The following is a 23,638-nucleotide window of genomic DNA, read 5'->3' on the forward strand; positions in this document are numbered from 1 at the left end:
TGGAAAGCGTGAACAGACTTTTCACATCCACCTGTTCCACTCCACTCATTATTTTATATACCTCTATCATGTCTCCCCTCAGCCGTCTCTTCTCCAAGCTGAAAAGCCCTTGCCTCCTTAGTCTTTCTTCATAGGGAAGTCGTCCCATCCCCGCTATCATTTTCGTCGCCCTTCGCTGCACCTTTTCCAATTCCATTATATCTTTCTTGAGATGCGGCGTCCAGAACTGAACACAATACTCAAGGTGCGGTCGCACCATGGAGTGATATAACGGCATTATTACATCCTCACACCTGTTTTCCATACCTTTCTTAATAATACCCAACATTCTATTTGCTTTCCGAGCCGCAGCAGCACACTGAGCAGAAGGTTTCAGTGTATTATCGACGACGACACCCAGATCCCTTTCTTGGTCCATAACTCCTAACGTGGAACCTTGCATGACATAGCTATAATTCGGGTTCTTTTTTCCCACATGCATCACCTTGCACTTGCTCACATTAAACGTTATCTGCCATTTAGCCACCCAGTCTCCCAGTCTCGTAAAGTCCTTCTGTAATTTTTCACAATCCTGTCGTGAGTTAACAACTTTGAATAAATTTGTGTCATCAGCAAATGGACCGTACAGGTCTTTATCTGCCATCGTTTACTATGTTACTGTTACCCTTTGGGGTTCTACATGGAATGTTGCTACTAATTGGGATTCCAGAATCTTGTAACTCTTTAGGATTCCAGAATCTTCAGAACTTTTAGTACAAGAACAGTGCTGGGCAGACTTCTATGTTCTGTGCCCTGATCATGATGGAATAGATAAGCATGGGCTGGAGTGTAAATTTTAAGGGGTTTCGACATTAGCTTCAGAACTTAGTACAAGAACAGTGTTGGGCAGACTTCTATGGTCTGTGCCCTGAGAATGGCAAGGACAAATCAAACTCTGGTATACATATAAAGTATGACATACAGTGGTGTGCTGAAGCTAGCTCACACTGGCTCGCAAGAGCCAGTTTTTAAATTTTTAAAGATCTTGTGAGCCAGTTGTTCTGCAGGGAAAGCTGGAGACAGGCAGGCCTTTCAATGACGTTCCGCTTCGACGATTTAAACCAACTGTGGCAGGAAGAAAAAGGGGGATGTTGGGGGTAGAAGAGGGTGGGTAGGTGGATATGAATGGGAGGGGAGGATGGGGGCGAAGGAGAATCGCTGGACATGGATGGGAGTGGGAGGGGAGGGCAGGGGAGAGAGGAGAATCACTGGGTATGGATGGCTGGAGGGGGGGCAGGGGAGAGAAGAGAATCGCTGGGTATGGATGGCTGGAGGGGGCAGGGGAGAGAAGAGGATGGCTGGAGGGGGGCAGGGGAGAGAAGAGAATCGCTGGGTATGGATGGATAGAGGGGGTTAGGGGAGAGAAGAAAATCACTGGGTATGGATGGATGGAGGGGGGCAGGGGAGAGAATAGAATCGCTGGGTATGGATGGATGGAGGGAGGGCAGGGGAGAGGAGAGGAGATTGCTGGACATGGGTGGATGGAGGGGAGGGCAGGGGGAGAGGAGGGTTGCTGGACATGGATGGAGGAGAGGGAAGGGAGAGAGAAGAAATGCTGGACATGGATGGAGGGGAGGGAAGAGTGAGGAAGGAGATGAGATGAGGGGAAAGGAAGAGAGGAGAAAAACTGCACATGGATGAAGAAAATAGGCAGAAGCTGGATCCTCTGTACAGTCAAGTCTGCGGAGGACCCAGCTTTTGCTTACGGATGTAGGGCAAGAAATGAAGAAGAAAGGCGGAAAGTAAAGAAATAAATGGAAAGGAAGCCCTGGAAACAGAGTTAAGAGGACAGATAGCAGCAGAATCAGAAACTGGGCCAGCATGATCAGAAAAACAAAGTCACCAGACAACAAAGGTAGAAAAAATCATTTTATTTTCATTATAGTGTTTGGAATATGTCCACTTTGAGAATCAGGTGCTCAACATTAAAAGTTTCTATTTATTTACTTATTTATGGCATTCTATCCCACATTAAACATGAATTAGATTGGAACCTGGGATCATTTAATTTTTTTTTCCTGGAGAGAGTAATGCATTGCCCCCCCCCCCCCCTCCAGGCTCTCTCCCCGGCTATAGCCAGCTCTGCAATTTGGGGGGGGGGGGGCGCAGAGGTGGATGAGAGGGGGGGTTCAGAGGTGGACCAGGGAGACAGCCTCTTGTTAAACATTTACCAGCACACCACTGATCGCTTACCATGTAAAATGAGTTCATCTTGTTGGGCAGACTAGATGGACCATACAGGTCTTTATCTGCCATCATTTACTATGTTACTCTTTGGGGTTCTACATGGAATGTTGCTACTAATTGGGATTCCAGAACCTTGTAACTCTTTAGAATTCCAGAACCTTCAGAACTTTTAGTACAAGAACAGTGCTGGACAGACCTGAAGTGTAGGATTGGAAGGAACTGGTGGCTCAGATGGAATTATACGATAATGTCCACTTCTCTCTCACTGCCAAGCAGTAAGAGTGGGTGCAGCAGGTTCCCCGTTCCCCCTGGCCCAAACACAGTGCAGAGCTTAAGCAGTTCCTGGTTCCTGTATCTGCTCCTAGACTTCTACTTAAAGTCTGTCCTGCTAATCAGATGTCTCTTCTCACTAGATCAGTTTGAACTTCATTTGCTAACACTGAAGGTTGGATGGTTATCTACTCTTGAGCAGTTCTCTCCAGCACTAATCTTCTCTCCTGGTTACAGTCCAGGACATGGAGGACACTCCTCTCTCGTAGATCTGTTCAGAGCTGGAAAGGTGAAAAGTGCATTGTTCCTCCCCAGCAACTAGTAATGTCACCGTAATTAAGTTCAAATTATACTGCTTTTGGAAATCTCCGCAAGCCTCCCTACTGCTGGATTCCCAAGGTCTCCACACTACTCTTTCAAGCCTGCAGGGACATACCATGGACTTGTGGCCTTCTTATACTCTACTGTAGCACATTACCGAATTAAAATTATCAGCATTGTAAGCTCTGGGGGAGCAACTACCATCTCATATGTGAATCCATCCAGTGTTTTCTCCGAGCAGTAGCTCTGTAGAAATGGAAGCTATTTAAAGCAGTTCCACCAGGCAAGAAGATTTGGGTTTGAAAGGCTTTCACATCCTGAGAGCTGTCTTCTACCATCACTGGCAGGGACCTCCCCCCCCCCCTCACCGGGGTTACTGTATCTCCAGCCACTTTTCCATGATGACCAGAGGAGCAGAGCTGAGCCTGGGTTCGGATCCAGGTCTGGCCACATGGCAATGACCAGGATTGCCACTGAACCATTGGCCCGGCTTTCTGTATTCCTTATATAATGACCCATGAAAACAAGATGAAGATCCACTCTGACATTTTTTTAACATATCTATATAAATAATTCTCACCTCCAACGTTCAGTGAAGCACTGAATCCACTGTTCCTAGGATAGGCTGTCAGGACCACTCACTCTCCTAGGCTGTCACCACCACTCACCCTCACTCAGTAGTCACGCCCTCAGCCACACCCCTTCCGGACATAATTCACAACCCCAACGTTCTAATGAAGCAACATTTTCCAACTCCAACTTCCGTCATGGTGTAGATCACAGTGGAACCATGACTGTCTGCCCCGCCCTCATGTACAACGTCATGATGTCGAGGGCGGAGCCACGGAGGACCAATCAAACAGCACCCACAATGCTACGCTGCTGAACCGACACACACCAATACCTTACACACGCACGAAGCACCGGTCGAGGACCTCCAATAATGCAAGGATAGGGGACCACACGGTGTCGGTATGTCACTCACCCTCCCCCGAACATCGCTAAAACAACAAAACCTCGCTAGCGCCCGTTTCATTGCTCTCTGAAACGGGCCACTTTTACTACTATATATATATATATATATATATATATATATATATATATATATATATATATAAACGGCAAGTGACCGATTCACCTGCAAATGCGCAGTAGAGACTTCCCTCTCTGTCCCGCCCTTGCATCAAGACGTGATGACATCAGAGGGCGGAACAGAGAGGGAAACGGAGTCGGAGTCACTGTCGGACGCTGTCGCCTGGAAACGAACATCGGGCACACTATAGGGTGAGATAAATAATCCCTAGGGCAACAAGTACCCACGGATTACTTATACCAAGATTCCCTGATGCATAAGTCTGCCTAACAGACTCACTAGCTCTGTCTAGGGTGAGATACAGGAATCTTGCTTCTGGCACCTCTCCAGGTGTTGGTGTGTAGAGTGAAAAAGAAAGACACAGCTGATAGATATATATATATTAGCTTTATTAGGGATAAGAAAATAGAAATACTCTGCGCTAGCGTATGCAATAAAAATATCCCTTACTGATATGAGCACTACCAAAATATATTGTCTAAACTAGACTCTGATTATCCTGAGACTAAGTACGGTAATGATTAGAACAGTACAAATGATAACCTAATAATCCTTATGAAACTTATCACATCTTATGCAAAATACACATTAGCTGCTTTCCCTGACCAAGAGCTGACATAAACCAGTCGTACTTAGATAAAACCACTGCCTAACCCCAGACCAGGAAATATATCACTGTGATCTTACCACGCTGTCGTGATGACGGCTTCAGATAAGACCGGAGCAGAATCTCCCCAGACGCTATTTTAGCTGTCGGTGTCTTAGGTAGTGCAGGTCTTTATTAGCCCACGTAGGTTCCCGTCACTCCTTTGGTTATCAGAGCCAATATCTCTGCCACAGGTATTTGCACCAGGATGCAGGTCACGAGGTTGGTATCATACAAAGTCTCTGGCTCCCCCCGAGCCTTGCTGGATCTCTCAGGTCCTCTTACCAGTTGCCCCTCTTCCAAGGGTCTCCGACTCACTAACTTACTTCTGTTCCCGCTTTCCCCGTACCTCTCGGTCAGGTGACGGTAGGAACCAATCGTGATCTTGTCCAGTTCAGTACATGGCAAGAAGAGTTCTTTGTTTTGTGACCTTGGAGAATGGTAACTTCTGGAGCCATGTCTGCCTCCCTACTCCGTTCTCAGGGTGATAGAAGGGGGTGTTTAGAACACAGACTGTCCTTGGCTTTAGCAAGCCTGTCAGTGATTTTCCACAAGTTGAAGCTGGATCTTGCTGACACAGAGATGTTGCAGCAGCCATCTTATTATACCAAGATGTCATAGGCTTGTATAGGCCCAGACCAGCATAGGCTAGATCACAGGGAAATACCCCTACAACACCAACCTCCACCCTCCCCCCCATCCCCGCCGCCGCTCCCGCCCTCCTCCGTATCGGGCCCCCTGCACTGACCTGACAGCGCCTCTCACCTCCGTGTGAAAGCGCTGCAGGCAGCAGCAGAGCGATCTGCTGCTGCCTGCAGTGCTTTCACACGGAGGTGAGAGGCGCTGTCAGGTCAGTGCAGGGGGCCCGGCATGGAGGGGGGAGGGAGCGGCGGCGAGGAGGGTAGCTGGTACTCTCGCCCGTTTTCAGTGGTGTTCCTGGACTGGATGGCACCCGGGGCAGAGCGCCGATGCGCCCCCCCCCCCCCGGGTGCAGCGCGCCCCCCCCCCCCCCCCCCCCGCTAGATGACACCTCCCCCCCTCCGGCAAAATGACACCCCCCCCGGGTGCACGCCGCTGGAGGGGGTGCCGCGGCGCGCGGCTGCTCCGAGTTCGCTAAACTTCGTTTGTTCGCTGCAGCTCCCTCTGCCCCGGAACAGGAAGTAACCTGTTCCAGGGCAGAGGGAGCTACAGCGAACAAACGAAGTTTAGCGAACTCGGAGGAGCAGGCGCGCGCCGCGGCACCCCCCAGTGGCGTGCACCCGGGGTGGACCGCCCCCCCCCCCTTGGTACGCCACTGCCCATTTTTACGGGCTTAACGGCTAGTATATATATAATCAAACACCAGATCCCTTGCAATCCTTCCACAGGTAAGAATGGATTTGGTGTTATCTGGTTCATCCAGAGTTGCATCAAGAATCTTGGCTACCTGCGGCTTTTGGAAACTCATCTTCTACCCGAGAACTCTATTTGTCATTCCTGCTCAGAGCAGCGCAGTCTGTTCCTGTTATTACCAGGCAATTTGGAGCAGTTTGTGAGCTGTACATGGAACTAAATTAGGAAAAAATATGAAAGGTGTTCTTTGACGGTTTCCCCATTGGGCGATCATGTTTCAGACACACTGTCTGATGACAAAGTGACGTCCTTTGACAAACAGAATCGTTATCTTTATAGTTTGTAGGTTCTGCGGTAGCAGCTCAGTAATTCCGTTCTTAATGGAGACTCATTCTCCATCAATTTCCACTGAAATTAGATGGAAATTGGTTTGAATCATGTTATATCAATATGCATTTATGACTTGGCCAAATGCTATTGCTTTGGTCAGTATTGCTTAGGCAGTGCTTGCTTAACTGACAGAAGCTGGAATGTGGATGTTGTTAATTTGTTTACCTGATCCCTGGAGAAGAGACAACAGATAGAGATATGATAGAGGTCTATAAAATCTTGAGTGGAGTAAAATGGTAAATGTGAATTGGTTGTTTACTCTTTCAAAAAGCTGAAGTTGTGTAGTAATACACTTAGAATAAATATTTTTCACTCGGTGTATAGTCAAACTGTGGACCAAGTAAGAGAACTGGGTTTAAAAAAAGGTTTGGGCAAATTCCTAAAGTACTTTTCCTGGGGATAACCACTGCCTATCCCTGGGGTTAAGTAGCATTGAATATTTTTTTTTCAATTGAACATTTTGAAATATTCACTTTCAAACAGTAGTAAGGTAATCAAATAAATCATGACAGCTTCATAAGAAAAAATATACTGGTCGATATTCAGCCGACAGTGGTGACCAGCTAAATTAATCCTGGATATCAAGTGTGGAATAAATATAAATGTTTTTAGTGCCAGAACATATGAGGTACTGGGACCCGCAAAGGGGATTCTTCATTCTCCCCCCCCCCCTCCCCACTGTTTGATCCCCTCCTTCCCTCACTCCCCCGATACCAGAAGGTCACTCTACATGCCTGACCCTCCTCCCAAACCCCTCACCTTGAAAAAGGCCCCCTTCACCACCACCCCCAGCAGGACCCCCCACCCCTCTCCAAGCCTGCTCTGTGAGGCCTGGTGGTCTAGTGGTTTTTCAGCCTGGAGCAAACCCTACTCACTCCTGAGTCAACTCTAGCAATGGTTAGGATGGTGCTGGCCCTGAATGTTGCTCGCACCTACATTAGTGCTTGTTCCTCCCAAATTCTATCGCATGTATTAGGGGTATCTGTTTGGAGCTTGTCACCCCCAGAACGACTTGACAAGTTGTGGTCTTCAAATAGGAATATTTCACTATTAAAAAAAAAAACATTTTATTTTCCAACAGAAAATCCAGTCTGATTTAACAAGCCATGAGATTAGTTTGGAAGAAATGAAGAAGAGGAATGAAGGGAAGGAAGCTGCCAGAAGGGTTCTTTCTCAGATCGACGTGGCCCAGGTAAGTCCCTGCGTCCTCCTCCTCCTCTTTCCGCTTTGGTTGCCTTCCCTGCTACGATAGGATCAGCCTTTGCCTAGGCCTCACTGCTGCTGCAGTTTCACTATCTCTGTACCTTCATCCTTCTCTGTACCCATCTAGTCCTCAATCTCCATCTGCCAAATGATGTATCGTTATCAGTGCATTTTTCTAGCAAAAAAGGTGCCGGTACTCAAAAGCTAGACCACCCTTCAGGGGTGGGGTGATCACTGAGGAACCCACCCCATAATAGCCTGGTCCCCTGCAACCAGTCACAGAATCTATGACGGCAGAATTGGTGTGTAGAGCCTGAGCTCTTTCATTAAAACTTGAGGACCATGGGTCAGTTTTAGCAGACAATGGAAAAGGTGTCGGTACTGAAATGCCAGGCCACCCTTCAGGGGTGGGGTGATCACTGAGGAACCCACCCCACAATAGCCAGGTCCCCTGCAACCAGAATCTATGACAAGGTAGACTTGGTGTGTAGAGCCTGAGCTCTTTCATCAAAACTTGGGGTCCATGGGTCAATTTTAGCAGACAATGGAAAAGGTGCCGGCACTCAGTACCCCCAAGTACCCCCTCAACAAAAGCCCTGATAGTTATCCATTTCAACATATCCATAGCAACTGAGAAACTAAGCGCAGATAGTGACCGGTTGACTCATCCCTTTTATTCTCTTACCTTCTCCAGTTTTTAGCACTTTGGATTGTTTTTGCGTATGGATTTCAAATTCCTTAAATGTAACATTGATCCTCTTCCCTTGCCTTTTGTCTGAGTTTTCAGCTCAGTTCTTATAACTACCCCCATATCTCTAGCGATCATTTTCATTGGGTTTCGATATTCAGGGGAGTTATGTGTCTCAATCTAAGAGTTGTGCTCCTAAATTGGCCTCTTGGGTAGCATAATAGGGCTAAGTGTCTAAATGTTTACTCAAAATCTCACAAAACTTAAATATAGGGGCATAAACAGTGGGTGGCAACAGGACGGATTTAGGGGGGGGGGGGGGAGTTAGGAGCACTGATTTTCAGAACTACAGATGCAGTTCAAAAATACTATTCTGGAAGCCCAGACCAGATATATTCCATATACTAAAAAAAGGAGGAAGAAAAGGCAAATGACAGCTGGCATGGTTAAAAAGTGAAGTGAAGGAAACTATTAGAGCAAAGAGAAAATCCTTCACAAGATTGAAGTAGGATCCGACCGAAATTAATAGGGAACAGCATAAGGAATGACAAGTCAAATGCAAAGTGCTGCTAAAGAAGGCAAAGACAGAATTTGAAAAGAAGATTGTGTTGGAGGTGAAAACATATAGTAAAAACTTTTTTAGGTATATTAGAAGCAAAAAACTGGTAAAAGAATCGGTTGGACCGCTAGATGATCGAGGGGTAAAAGGGACAATCAGGGAAGACAAGGCCATAGTGGAGAGATTAAATGAATCGTTTGCTTCGGTCTTCACCGAGGAAGATGTGGGAGAGATACCAGTGGAGGAAATGGTATTCTATGCTGACGAGACAGAGATACTGAAATAAATCTCTGTAAACATGGAAGATGTAATGGTGCAATTTGACAACTGAGGAGTAGCAAATTGCCTGGACCGGATGGTATACATCCCAGAGTACTGATAAAATTGAAAAATGAACTTGCAGACCTATTGTAAGTAAGATGCAATTTATCAGGCATGGTACTGGAAAATTGGAGGGTGGCCAATGCAATACAGATTTTTAAAAAGGGATCCAGAGGTGATCCAGAAAATTATAGACTAGTGAGTCTGACGTCGGTGCCAGGTAAAACGGTAGAGACTATTATAAAGAACAAAATTGCAGAGCATATACATAATGACACAAAGTCAACATGGATTTAGTCAAGGGAAATCTTAACGTTCTATTTGCTTTCTTAGCCGCCGTTGCACATCAAGCAGAGGGTATCAACGTATCATCAACGATGACACCTAGATCTTTTTTTCTGGGCGGCGACTCCTAGTGTGGAACCTTGCATCACATAGCTATAGTTTGGGTTTCTCTTTCCCACGTGCATCACTTTGCACTTGCTCACATTAAACGTCATCTGCCCTTTGGATGCCCAGTCGCCTAGTCTAGTAAGGTCCGGTTGCCATTTTTCAAAACCCTCTTGCGATTTAACGAATTTGAATAACTTTGTGTCATCAGCAAATGTAATTACTTCACTAGTTATTCCCATCTCTAGATGATTTATAAATATGTTAAAAAGCAGTGGTCCCTTCACAGACCCCCCCCTGGGGAACCCCACTAACTACCCTTCTCCATTGAGAATACTGACCATTTAACCCTACTCTGTGTTTTCTATCTTTTAACCAGCTTTTAATCCAGAATAGGACATTGCCTCCTATCCCATGACTTTCTAATTTCCTCAGGGGTCTTCCTCATTTTATCATAGTCTCCTTTTTGAAAGTTAAATGTTAACTTATTGGTTTTCCTGTGTGTTCTTAGTCCAGTGCTGATATCAAATCTGATCATATTATGATATCAAGCGGCTCCAGCACCATTAACTCCTGTACCAGATCATATGCTCCATTAGAATCTTTCCCCTTCTTGGTAGTTCCTGAACCAGCTGCTCCATAAAGCAGTCATTGATGTAATCCTCCCTAGCATGCATTGACGTTACATTACCTAGTCAATATCAGGGTAATTGAAATCACCCATTATTACTGTGTTGCCCAGTTTGTTAGCCTCCCTAACTTCTGATAAGATTTCTACATCAGTCTATTCATCCTGGCCAGGTGGACGGTAGTACACTCCTATCACTGTCCTTTTCCCCTTTACACATGGAATTTCAATCCCTAGGGATTCTAAGATAGACTGCAGAATTTTTAGTCTATTTGATTCAATGCCCTCCCTAACATATAATGCTACCCCTCCACCAATTTGATCCACCCTATCACTGTGATATAATTTGTACCTTGGTATGACAGTGTCCCATTGGCTATCTTCCTTTCACCAGGTCTCAGAGATGCCTGTTATATCTATCTTTTCATTTAGTGCAATATATTCGAACCTTCCCATCTTATTTCTTAGGGTTCTGGCATTTGCATATAAACATTTCAAGCAATGTTTATTGCTCCTATTCACAACTTGCTCAGCAGTTGACAGTGTTAATTCACAATCTTGAAATTCTGTCTGCTCTTTATTTAAAGACACCTGGGGGCTCATTTTCAAAGGTCCATTATAACCTAGGAAACTTTGTACGTCTGTGCTTTGAAAATACGCCTCCTGGTCTGCTATGGTTTCAATTGCAACGTTGCTATCAGAATGCCCTACCTTTCCTGCGTTGTTGATATCTTTTAAAGATACCTCGTTCCAAACCATGCACTTTTAAGTGACTGTCAGCCTTCCTCCAGTTTCTAGTTTAAAAGCTGCTCTCTCCCCTTTTTAAAAGTTGATGCCAGCAGCTTGGTTCCATCCCGGTTAAGGTGGAGCCCATCCTTTCAGAACAGGCTCCCTCTATCCCAGAAATGTTGCCCAGTTCCTAACAAATCTAAGTCCCTCATCCCTGCACCATCACCTCAATCACGCGTTGAAACTTCAGAATTCTGCCTGTCTTTTGGGTCCTGCGCGTGGAATGAGGAGCATTTCTGAAAACGCTACCCTGGAGGATCTGGAAATTAGCTTTCTATCTGGGAGCCTAAATTTGGCTTCCAGAACCTCCCTTCCACATTTTTGTATGTTATTGGTACCCATATGTACCAAGACAGCTGACTCCTCCCCTATCTAGGTAACGCGTGAGATCTGCCACCTTCGCACCAGGCAATCTTAACGTCCACCAACCACCCGGCTATATACATGCCTAATAATCAAATCACCAACTACAACATCTATCCTACCCCTTCCCTCCTGGGCAGAAGGTCCTGGAGACACATCCTCAGTGCGAGAGGATATTGCATCCCCTGGTGGACTGGTCCTGGCTACAGGATAACTTCCAACTTCTCCAGGGTGATGCTTTTCTTGAGGAGACCTCCCTCTCCCAAGGCTGCATATGGGCTGACATATTGGAGGTGGGACTCCTCTACAATGTCCCTGTAGGCCTCTTCTCTATACCTCTCTGTCTTCCTCAGCTCCTCTGCTACTCTAGCCTCAATAGAACGGATTCGTTCTCTGAGAGCTAGGAGCTTTTTACGTTGAGTACACACATATAACCTCTCACCAACTGGGAGAAAATCATACATGTGACAGTGCAAAAGACTGAATAGCATCCCTCTCTCTGCTGAACTTCTGTCTGCATCTTAGTATTATAGAGTTGTTTAATTAAAACTTCTTAAGCTACTAGGGATATTAGATGAATATAAAGAGGCTTAAGATTATATGGTATAATATGTAATTTATTAAGTGTTTGCTTCTCATAAACTAATTAAATGTAATTAAAACTGTAACAAAAACTTTCCTCTTGTTATCCTAATTACAATAATTGACTATAAATGAAGAAATGTGCTAGTGGTGAGTGGGAGTGGGAATGAAGATTGAATTAGGCCCTGCTGTGCCTTCTACAGGCGTTAATGCTGCGTGTTAGAAAGTTCAAATTCTAAAGCTATGGGGAAAAGGGTATGGAGACTAGTTAATAAAGGTTTGTTTGTTTTTTTTAATCTAACTGTCTTTATCAATAACCTACAATTCTTGTTTTAAACCACAATCTTTAAGTTACCAAAGCACAGAACAAAATAATGTTCAAACACCCAGAGAAATGTCCTCTTCTGTCAGAACTTGCCTCTGCGCTAAATTAATGCACTAGAAATTTAGAAGCAAAGAACATGATGAGAAGTAAAGACAAAAGACCTATCCAGTCTTCTCAGGACACTTACTGTGAAATACCATAGATCCTAGTTGAACTGTGGCTTTTCATTCACAATCTTCACAACTTAGGACCCTCTTCAGTTATCCAAAACATGATGGATTTCTGTTTCCCTGTCTGCCTTTAAGACTCTGTTCCCTGCGTCCTTGAGTCTCCTGGGAATTCACAGCTGAGGAGGACCATCTTTAGAAGTATTTTCCTGATTAGATAGGTGTTTCTCTGGATGAAATGACCTGACTGAAAATTGTTCTCCTTATATGTGGCTGCCATAAGAAATACACTTTTAGCGAAGAAAAGGAAGAGAGACATTTCTCTGCATATGTTTAGTTCACAGGGGTAAAAAAAAGCATGAAGATGTTCATTTTTCAAATCTATGCATGCAGTTTTGTCTTCTTCCATCATGCAGTGCCCTACACAAGTATAGTATGCAAATGCCTTTAAAGCATACGCTTTACATGCATTAAAAAAATAGAATTGTTTCACTTTGAACATTTGCCTTAGAAGGGCCAGAATAGCTTGCCATCGCACACAGGCTACTTCAAAACTACCTTCTATAAAAAAAACATATTTTCCACGTTCCATTTCAGAAAAAATTGCAAGAAGTTTCTACAAAGTTCCGTTTATTTCAAAAGCCAGCGAACTTTGAGCAGCGTTTATTGGAATGTCAGAGAATTATGGATGAGGTGAAGGTCGAGTTACCAGCGCTGGAAATGAATAGTGTGGAGCAGGAAATGTTACAGACACAGATGGATCATTGTATGGTACGTAACTCCAGTTGTACAGAATCCACTTCAATATTTTTATTGGCGACACTCATTGAGTATCGAGAGAGAATAGGTTTGGAGACAAATGCATTCTTTGTAGAGATGTGCTGCCATTTTAGACAACATAAAAATATCCCCCTGATATTAAACACCATGCTCAGTGTTGACTTCAAATACAAGCCCCTCGATTCTATAAACTGATGCACCCAATTTACGCCTACTGGACAAATTTGCACGCAAGTGATAGAATAAGGATGGGTTTTGTATGTGCAACTTGATTTAATAATTGGCTGTTAATTGGAGTTACCACCAATTATTGGCTTATATCGGTGTTAATTGGTACTAATTTACACCAATTCGCATTTGTGCGTGAAACTGCATTTAGTTGCTTTTCTAGAAGTTGAGCTCGCTGATTCCAGCAACTAAGTACAAGTATCTACATCAGCCTTTAATATGGCATAAGTGTTAAGCACAAAACTGCGGACTTCCACTAGAAAATTCGTACCACCGATTATGCGCAGAACTTCTGTTAGAGGCCCGAGATTCAAAGGGATTTAAGCGGGGATGAAAGACTCCTGCCCACTTAAATCCCTTGGGGCATCTTAACCCCCGATATTCAACAGCACAAAACTCGGCAGTTCCGTGAAATATCGCCTCTGACTGCACACAAAAAAAGTGGGCAGGTGAAGGGTGGTGCTGGGGAAGAGCCCAATGTTACGTGGAGGCCGGCAATGTTCAGTGCCAGCACCCACATCACTAAGCAGTCTAATTTAGGACAGCAATCAGACCGCTTGGCATTGTGGGGGCCGGCACTGAATATTGGGCTTGAACCCACATAACTATAAAAATCTTTTTAAAGTGTTCGATCTCCCTCCTGGCCCTCCCTCCCACAAGCCTGAACCAAGTTTACCCCCCCCCCCCCCCAAACCTCAGCATTCATAGGTAAGCTCCTCTCCTCCGGGCCTACCTTTTAATCCCTAGTGATCCAGAGGGCCATTGAAGGCAGGAGTGTAGCCCCTTCGCTTCTGCCTCTAGCGGCTGGCCTTAGAAAATGGCTGCCACAGCCTCTCGCAGCAGCTCTTGATCTGCATAACTCTTATGCGGAAGCTCAGGCAGCCTCCCCGCCCATATTTAGCCACCAATGTTCAGTGCTGGTGCCCAGTCATGGTCCAATACTGAATACCGAGGGCTAAGTCAGCCGGTGATGGTAAGCGTTGAAAAAAAATGCTTACCGCCGCTGGCTGAATATTGGGGGGGGGGGATGGAATTTGTGCTTTAGTACGCATCGCCCCAGTGTCTAAATTTTGTGCTTTTTCTTGAATCTACCTCTTACTGTGTTGTGTATATTTTTACTCACATATTTAGTGCTGGGCCATAACTGGAGTCCGTCGCTGAAAATCCAGGTATAAGGCAACTTCCAGGACTTGTGTGGCTACCACTGGTGTTCAGTGTCTGGATGTCAGGACAGTTTGCAAAATATCCGTAGTACCCAAATAACATCTGGCTCAACCTTCTTATTGAAATTATGCTCTGTAAAAATATAATACGTGCCAAAACAAATGATTATACACAGGAGAGCAAAATGACAGAAACATTATTAAATCAAAAGAAAATGACAATCACACAACACAAGTTTAAATATTTAATGAACCCCGGTATTCAATGTATAAAGTATCATCCAATCACCCATGGTCTAGATCCCTTCAATTAATGGACCATCAGAAAGTGATTGATCCTCCAACAACTGATAGAAGATATCACTCTATATCATCATCAGTCTATATTTTTAATCTTCTTATTTTTTCCAGCTATTTTCAATTTTCTTAATACAGTGATGCCTCGGTTTTTGTCGGTAATCGTTCCGAAAACAATCGGCGAAATCCGAAACCAACGAAAACAGAGGCAATAATTTTGAAAAGTATTTTATAGGGGTTTTTTTTTCACCTTTCACTTTGGACGTCTCTCACCGTCTCCTATAGAGATCCATACCAGCAACCAGCTCCCACCCTAACTGCTTTCTCCAACCAAGGATCTTACCCTAGCCTCCTTCCAGGTCTTGTTCAAGAGGGAGCCATGTGGATCTGAAGATAACCCCCCCCCCCCCCCCCACCAAGAAAGCAACAAGATGCACGAGCGGCCGCTGTAAGAGAGCGGATGAGTCCCAGATCGCCTTGTTCCTTTTCGAGCCTGAGCAGTGCAGAGAAGGTGTCAAAATCCAGGGATGGGGTGCATGTCTCTCTTGGGATCTTTTGCATTTATTTTGTGTGGGGGGGAGGGGGGCTGAGAGTTGATTGATCTGAGAGGCTGAAGTTTGTGCAGAGGAAGGCAAGTTCATCCACAGGGGGAGAGTAGGGCAGGAAGAGAGTCTTGGTTGCATCGGGGCAGTAGGGTCTTTTTCAGCTTTATAGAGTTCAGGGTAATCCCTTCTTCCTCCCCTCTCAGAAAGATTTATGTATGAGGCATGAACTCCCAAAGGAAAAGCCGGATTAATGTTTTCCCTGTCTTCAGAGCACAAGTACAGTATGCACGCCGACGAAATCCGAGGCAACCGACGAAAACCTAGACAAATTTTTTGAAAAAAAAAAAAGACGAAAACCGAAAATGACGATAACTGACGTCAATGAAAAAAGAGGTTTTACTGTATAAACGTCTCAGAAATAAAACAGTTCACTTATCTTTTCTGCTTCTGGGGACATATGTGCCCATATGAATTCACGTTTCACTCATGACTGCTTCAAGGCTCCTTCCCCTTAGAGCCCTCATTCCAACTCACACAACCGACATTTTTTTTCCGTGCAAATCTCTGTTTCTTCACAAGTTGAGTGTCTTTTCTTGAACTGATACGATTATACCGAGATCTTGTTAAAATCATCCGTTGTACCTGAAGATTGGAGGGTGGCCAATGTAACGCCAATTTTTTTTAAAAGGATTTCCAGGGGTGATCCGGGAAATTACAGATCAGTAAGCCTGACTTCAGTGCCCGGGAAAATAGTGGAAACTATTATAAAGAATAAAATTACAGAACACATAGACAAACATGGTTTAATGGGACAGAGTCAGCATGGGTTCAGCCAAAGGAAGTTTTGCCTCACCAATTTGCTTCATTTCTTTGAAGGCATAAGTAGAATTTGGATAAAGGTGAGCCGGTTGATGTAGTGTATCTAGATTTTCAGAAAGCTTTTGATAAAATTCCTCATGAGATACTCCTGAGAAAATTAAAGAGTCATGGGATAGGAAGCAAGGTTCTGGTATGGATTAGGAATTGCCTATTGGACAGAAAATAGAAGGTAGCGTTAAATAGCCATTTTTCTCAGTGGAGGAGGGTGAACAGTGGAGTGCCACAGGGATCTGTACTGGGACCGGTGCTATTTAACATATTTATAAACAATCTTGAAAACAGAACCATGAGTGAGGTTATTACATTTGCAGATAACACAAAACTATTCAGAGTTGTCAAAACAAATGCGGATTGTGAAAATTTGAAGGAAGACCTTAGGAAACTGGAGCTTCTGAAATGGGAAATACCCACCCAGACCACGGCCCCTTGCCATAGGCACATTTTTCAGTCTTAAATATGTATATCCCAGCTTTTAGAATTGAGTTTCTGACATTTCTGCAATATAAATGTGTAAATGCCGGTTTATGCACGTCTAAAACACAAATAGTGCTTCTAATTAAGCACGGAAATGGTGACCTCCAAAGAAATCATTTGTGTTTGTCGTTTGCCCTTTACATTTAGCAAACGTTGTGGTCAAAACCCTCAACTATTTTGTAGTAAAAACGGCTGTTTGCTTTCCTGTCTTTCAGAAATTATATAAAAACCTGAGTGAAGTGAAACCAGAAGTGGAAACCGTAATAAAGATGGGGCGGCAGATTGTTCAGAAACGTCAAACAGAAAACCCGAAGGAACTGGATGAAAGAGTGACGACACTGAAGCTGCATTACAACGAGCTGGGAGCTGAGGTATGTGCCGTGGACACGGATCACACGGCCCCTTCCCCCACCCTGTTTCCTCTGTGTCCTTTGTGATGATGAGTACAATACGCACTAAGGCATTCTAAGAAAGAACGTTGAAATGAGAGTCGGGGAATTTCAGAGAATAGGATCTGCTGACGTTGAGCCTATTCTAAAATTTATGGTGAAATGGACCTCTTATGTGCAGTAGGATCATCCGTTTTAGAAAGAAACCCATCCAAAATATGAACAGGGAAACAGCAGGCCTAGAGAAGTCCATTTCACAACACTAAAACTTTCATAGTGCTATCACCCAACCTCCCCATTATGCCCGATCCCCTCCTACATAAAACCTTACCCAGAAAAGAGAGCTGCACAGCTCCAGAGCCCAACCTAACCCACCCACCCACCAATGACTTACTCGAGAAACAAATGTCCTCTTACAGTGGTCCTGGACAGCAGTGGTCCCTCTCTGCCGCTGCTGTCTGAGAGAATGCCAGGATCAAAGATGGCACCTGAGTCTTCAAGCACTGTTAGAAAGCAGAGGTACTAGAAGCTAAGATGGTGAAGAGCTGGGGGGAGATGGTTGGGAGGCGGGGCTAGTGCTGGACAGACTTCTACAGTCTGTGCCGTGAAAATGGCAGATACTAATCAAGGTCAGGTATAAACAAAAAGTAGCACATATGAGTTATCTTGTTGGGCAGACTGGATGGACCGTGCAGGTCTTTCTCTGCCGTCATCTATGTGACATCTTGGATCTTGGTGCCACTGCCTTCTAGCTGTGCACGAAGGCAGAGGCACTGTTTTTGATCCTGACACCTTCCTGGGGAGCGGTACAGAAGGCCCACTGCTGCTCGAGACCACTGTTATGGGACATCTTCATCCCGAGTAGGTCCCAGGTGGGTGGGTGGGGGATTTGGGGGCGAGTGAGGGTAAAGCTTGGGGTTTTGTGTAGGTGGAATTGAATTCTATGATGGGGGAGGAAGAACAGGATTTTGGAACTGCAAGGGGAGAGTCTAGAAGGGGAGACATGGGTTTAGGGATGCATCGCCACAGAGTATGGGGTTATGGGGGCTCTGGATGGAGTAAGCGTGGTACATGCAGGGCAGATGCTGGGCACATTCTCTACATGTACCACACAGGCTTTGCACTTATCCTGTGTTATGATTTGTAGTTAATATAGGGTATGTGCAAATAGACTCTGACCCTTCCCACAGGGGTCTCCTGGACATTACAGGTAGCAGCTGTAACTCCCAGCATCGACCTTTATGAATATGGATGTTCCTTCTCTTTCCCCAATGGGGAATGAATGTTCATATTTTTGGACTGCCCATGTCCTGCCCAAAACACACCAGGACCCCAAACCCCATATCCTGGCTTTATAAAATCAGGATTTGGACAGCCATGAAATATGGATGTCCAATTACCAATTCATGAATGTCTAAACCACGAATAGTGCTTCTAAAATAGGCATCATAGTTGCTTATCTGCTTCTTTCAAGTTTTTTTCAGATAATTCGGTCACTTTCCTTTAATGCCTTATACTAACCCCTATCAGCACAACGAGGGTGGTCAGCGAGTACATTCTAGTTCCATAGTGGTTACAATGCGATTAGTAATTATCATCTATAAGATAATCTATCATTTTTTCATAAATAGTTTTCTACAGATTATTTTACCAGTTCTTTGCACAGTAGATCGATCTTTTGGTATTTACAAGTTCAGTACCTCTAAATGAGTTTGCCTTGCACCTGCCATGACAGGAATGAGCTTCATTCATTCATGAACTGGGTATGTTCCAGAATCAAGGAGTCGAGGTCCCAAATTCAGTAACACTACCCAACGACATCTCCTTCCCAGTTGAATCAGAAGCAAGAATACTTGGAGTCATCCTTGATTCATCGCTATCATTCACATCCCATATCAACCAACTATGGAAGAAAACAATGTTTAAAATTAGACAACTTCATCTAATCAGGTCATTCTTTGATCAAAAAGCAAGACACAGTGAAAATAAATGGTTTGTTTTTTAACATCTTAGTTATGTTGATTTCTAGTAGATTTCGGGAGAGAGATCCAACATTTATGGCCCTGATAAGTGAAGTCTGCTGAAAGAACTGATTTGTAGCCAACATTTTTACACTTTGGAAAGCAGAGTCTTAGGTAACCCTTGACTCCAAGGAAAGCGTTACGCAGGGAAAGGTCAACAAATTGGTGCATGTAACCTAGGACCAAGCCGTGTAAAATCTGGAAGATGAAAACACAGAGCTTGAAGGTGACCCTAGATTTGCCGGGGACCCAACACAACTTAATTAATAAAGTTGAGGCTCTTTCAAAGCTTGGGACTCTATAAATAAATCGAGCCGTCGTATTTCGTGCTGTTTGGAGCCTTTTCAGGATTGAACTACCAAAGCTGCTGAAATGCAAACAGCCGCCTATGGCGTGGAAAATGGGGTGACGCAGTCTTTTAATCCACCAACTATCTTTTTAAAGACCAGTTACGCTCATATTTTAAAGATACATTGCCAAAATACTTGTGATTGTCGGATATCTTTACTAAGACTTCTGAGGCAGCCACGCACATGCCGAAACATGGTTCCCTGTCGAGTCATCATCAAATAAAAGTTTTTAACTACAACTGGAGAGTCCTTGGTCTGTTTTTAAGAGCCTGATCCTGTTCCCACTTCTTGTTTGGTTGTGTTTTTAACTTGGGACTTTGGTGTTCTTTCCACTTCTGTGCTTCTTTTACATCAGTGTTATAATGCCTTTGTATCACTCCATGGTGCGACTGCACCTCGAATATTGCGTTCAATTCTGGTCGCTGCATCTCAAAAAAGATATAGTGGAATTAGAAAAGGTACAGAGAAGGGCGACGAAAATGATAAAGGGGATGGGACGACTTCCCTATGAGGAAAGGCTAAAGCGGCTAGGGTTCTTCAGCTTAGAGAAAAGACGACTGAGGGGAGATATGATAGAGGTCTATAAAATAATGAGTGGAGTTGAACGGGTAGATGTGAAGTGTCTGTTCACGCTTTCCAAAAATACGAGGACTAGGGGGCATGCGATGAAGCTACAATGTAGTAAATTTAAAACGAATCAGAGAAATGTTTTCTTCACTCAACGTGTAATTAAACTCTGGAATTCATTGCCAGAAAATGTAGTAAAAGTGGTTAGCTTAGCGGGGTTTTAAAAAGGTTTGGATAGCTTCCTAAAGGAAAAGTCCATAGATCATTATTAAAATGGACTTGGGGAAAATCCTCTGCCTATTTCTAGGATAAGCAGCATAAAATGTGTTTTGTTAGGATCTTGCCAGGTACTTGTGACCTGGATTGGCCACTGTTGGAAACAGGATGCTGGGCTTGATGGACCTTTGGTCTGTCCCAGTATGGCAATACTTCTGTACTTATGTTTCCCAAGTCCGGTCCTGGAGTACCCCTTGCCAGTCAGGTTTTCAGGATATCCACAATGAATATGCATGAAAGAGATGTGCATATAATGGAACCAGTGTATGCAAACCAAGATATCCTGAAAACCTGACTGGCACAGGGCACTCCAGAACCGGACTTGGGAAATACTGTTTTACATGGAAGGTGGGCTACATGCGGCCCCTTAAAGGAGGGAGTTAATGATCAGATCATTCTTTGTCAGGAATAAGTATTACTTAAACCCTAGGGTAGCATGAATTAACGTAATTTAACGCAATATCTCTCAAAGTACGGCGGCACAGAATTATGGTTGGTTGTTAGCATGGGGAAATAGAAGGAATGTCTCTTTCATTCTGCCCAGTCACGTGTTCTGCTGCGTCTGCACTTTGTTGGAGTCACTGGTGAACAGTTTGGATTTCACGATACTGAGAAGCAAACTGAGCCCAGAATAATGGTGACTGTCTCAACTCGCAATTTCCTTAAGGATTTGTGTCTGCAGCAGAGGGCTCTGTTTTCTGAAGTGAGTCAGACTAATGCTCTTAGGATTTCTACATTTATGATTTGCTGAGCGCACAGTTTCTAAATTTAATCATACATTAATCAAATCACTTAACTGTGCAAATTGCTGGTTTTCATTAAAAAAAAGGCCATGATATGATTTTGCTGTTCTTGTTCTATAAAAGATACTTTGGTTTAGTTCACACCTTTTACAGCTGGAACTAAAGGCCACTTACATTCAGGTACAGCAGATTTTTTTTTCTGTTTCTGGAGGGCTTATCAAAGTTAGCAAATGAGGCAATGAAGGGTTAAATGACTTGCCTATAGAGTAGGATTTGAACCCTTGCTTTCCTATTCCTCAGCCCACTCCCTCCTCTAACCATTACACTACTGGAGCGCATGCTTAGCAGGGTTTAAAAAAAGGTTTGGAGGAAATATTTTTTCACTCAAAGACTAGCTAAGTTCTGGAACCCGTTGCTGGAGGGTGTGGTAAGCATATCAGGGTTTAAACAAGGTTCGGACAACTTCCTAAAAGAAAAGTCCAGAAGCCATTATTAAGATGGACTTATAGAAAATCCACTGCTTATTTCTAGGATAAGCTGCATAAAATCTATTTTACTATTCAGGGATCTTGCCAGGTACTTGCAGTGGCGTACCAAGGGGGGGGGGGGCGGTGGGGGCGGTTCGCCCCGGGTGCACGCCGCGCGCCTGCCGGCTTTTCGTTTTCATGCTCCCTTTGCCCCAGAACAGGTTACTTCCTGTTCCGGGGCAGAGGGAGCATGAAAACGAAGAGCCGGCAGGCGCGCAGCACCCCCCCCCCCCCCCCCCAGGGGCATGCCCCCGGGGGGGGGGGTTCTTTTGCCGGGGATCGGGAGTTCTTTCGCTGGGGGGGGCGCTGCACCCTGGGGGCGGGGGCGCATCGGCGATCCGTCCCGGTTGTCAGCCCCCCTAGGAACGCCACTGAGTACTTGTGACCTGGATTGGCCACTGTTGGAAACAGGATACTGGGCTTGATGGACCTTCAGTCTGTCCCAGTGTGGCAATACTTATGTACTTATGTCTCTGTATATCTTAAGAGATCTCAGATATAAATTCAACTTGAATCATACTGATGCACTTTCTGCATCCCAGGACTATTGACTAATGAACATTAGGGCACTAACACTCATTAATGCTTATTAATTCACATTAAAAATATGTTTATTAAGTCATAGTGTATAGTGCAGTAACATGTCATAACATCCTGACTCCACATTACTTTCCCGTAATCAATTGATCATATACAGTTTCAATGGATACATGCATAAAAAAAAGAAGAAAAACTCCCCCCTAATAACATGTATATTTCTAATTATGCAAAACACACTTGACTCCTTTTTTTTATTTTTTAAAACACGAAAGTGACCCCCCTCCCCCCATCTGCTGACAATTGGCTCCATTGAGTTTAATGAAAGCCATATTACAATAATTCATTTAGGATGCTTTAAATCAGTGGTGTAGCTACGTGGGGCCTGAGGGGGCCGGGGCCCCCGCAGATTCACCCCCGGACCCCCCTCCCGGCGAACCCGCCCCCGCTGCCGCCTACATTTACTTTTGCTGGCGGGGGATCCCACTCCCCGCCAGCCGACGTCGGCTGGCGGGGAGTGGGATCCCCTGCCAGCAAAACTGAAGGTAGGCGGCGGTGGCGGGTTCGCGGCGGGAGGGGGGGCGCTGGACCCCTCCCCCACGGAAGGCTGGCTACGCCCCTGCTTTAAATAACACTTGCTAACCGGTTGGTTTTGATATGGCTCAATAAATCAGATTCCCTTGTTCTTTCCTCCAGGGGCGTAGTTACATGGGGGCATGGGCCCCCGTAGATTTGGCCCTGGCTCCCCCTACCACCAACCAGTGTTGCCAGGTGGAAAATTTTTTTCCCACCCAATCCAGCACAAAAACCGCCCAAAACTCGCCCAAACTCAAACCCCACCCGACACCCCCACCCCCGCGTCATCACCCCCGCCCCCGCCGTCATCACCCCCGCCCCCGCCGTCACCGGCCCCGCCTCCCCCGTCATTGGCCCCGCCTCCCCCGTCATCTGCCCCGCCTCCCCCGCCACTAACCCCGCCCAAAAACGTCACTAACCCCGCCCCCCGCGGCCGAAAAAGCTGCACAAAAAACCGCCCTGAAGCCCAAAAAGCAGCCCAAAAAACCGCAACTCGCCGCGGGCAAAAATTTCCCGCGGCGGGTCGCAGAAAATCGCCCAATTGGGCGGTAAAACCGCCCACCTGGCAACACTGCCACCAACCCCTTCGACTCCCCTTCCGCCGCTGCCGCCGCCGGGTACCTTTGCTGGCGGGATTCCCCAACCCCTGCCAGCCGAAGTCCTCTTCTCCGGCACGGCCGCGTTGCTGATCTGCAAGGGCAGGGTACATGCAGGACGTCAGACTCACAGAAACAGAAGCCTGCCCTTGCAGATCAGCAACGTGGCCACGCCGGAGAAAAGGTACCCGGCGGTGGGTTGGCGGCGGCGGCGGGAAGAGGGGGTCGAAAGGGTTGGCGCTGGGGGGAGGTTCAAAGGTGTTGGTGGCAGTGGGGAGGTAAAAAATGGGGGGGGGGGGTTAAAATGGGGGGGGGTCGGTGGCGCCAAGGGGGCTAAAATGTACCCCTTACCTCGGGCTCTGGAATCCCCCCTCCTGCCGAAGTCTGGCTACGCCCT

At 45.4% G+C, this 23,638-nt stretch overlaps 1 protein-coding gene across 1 annotated transcript in view; it reads left to right on the top strand.

Moving 5' to 3' along the window:
- Positions 1–23,638, top strand: part of DMD (dystrophin) — a 2,615,032-nt gene that overhangs the window by 1,234,918 nt on the left and 1,356,476 nt on the right. Inside the window, exons 31-33 of the mRNA XM_030202363.1 lie at positions 7,360–7,470; positions 12,891–13,064; positions 16,875–17,030. Coding sequence (XP_030058223.1) covers positions 7,360–7,470; positions 12,891–13,064; positions 16,875–17,030 — 441 coding nt within the window. The remainder of the gene's footprint in view (positions 1–7,359; positions 7,471–12,890; positions 13,065–16,874; positions 17,031–23,638) is intronic.

Source organism: Microcaecilia unicolor, chromosome 4 (assembly GCF_901765095.1).
Source record: "Microcaecilia unicolor chromosome 4, aMicUni1.1, whole genome shotgun sequence".
NCBI classification, from domain to species: Eukaryota; Metazoa; Chordata; class Amphibia; order Gymnophiona; family Siphonopidae; genus Microcaecilia; species Microcaecilia unicolor.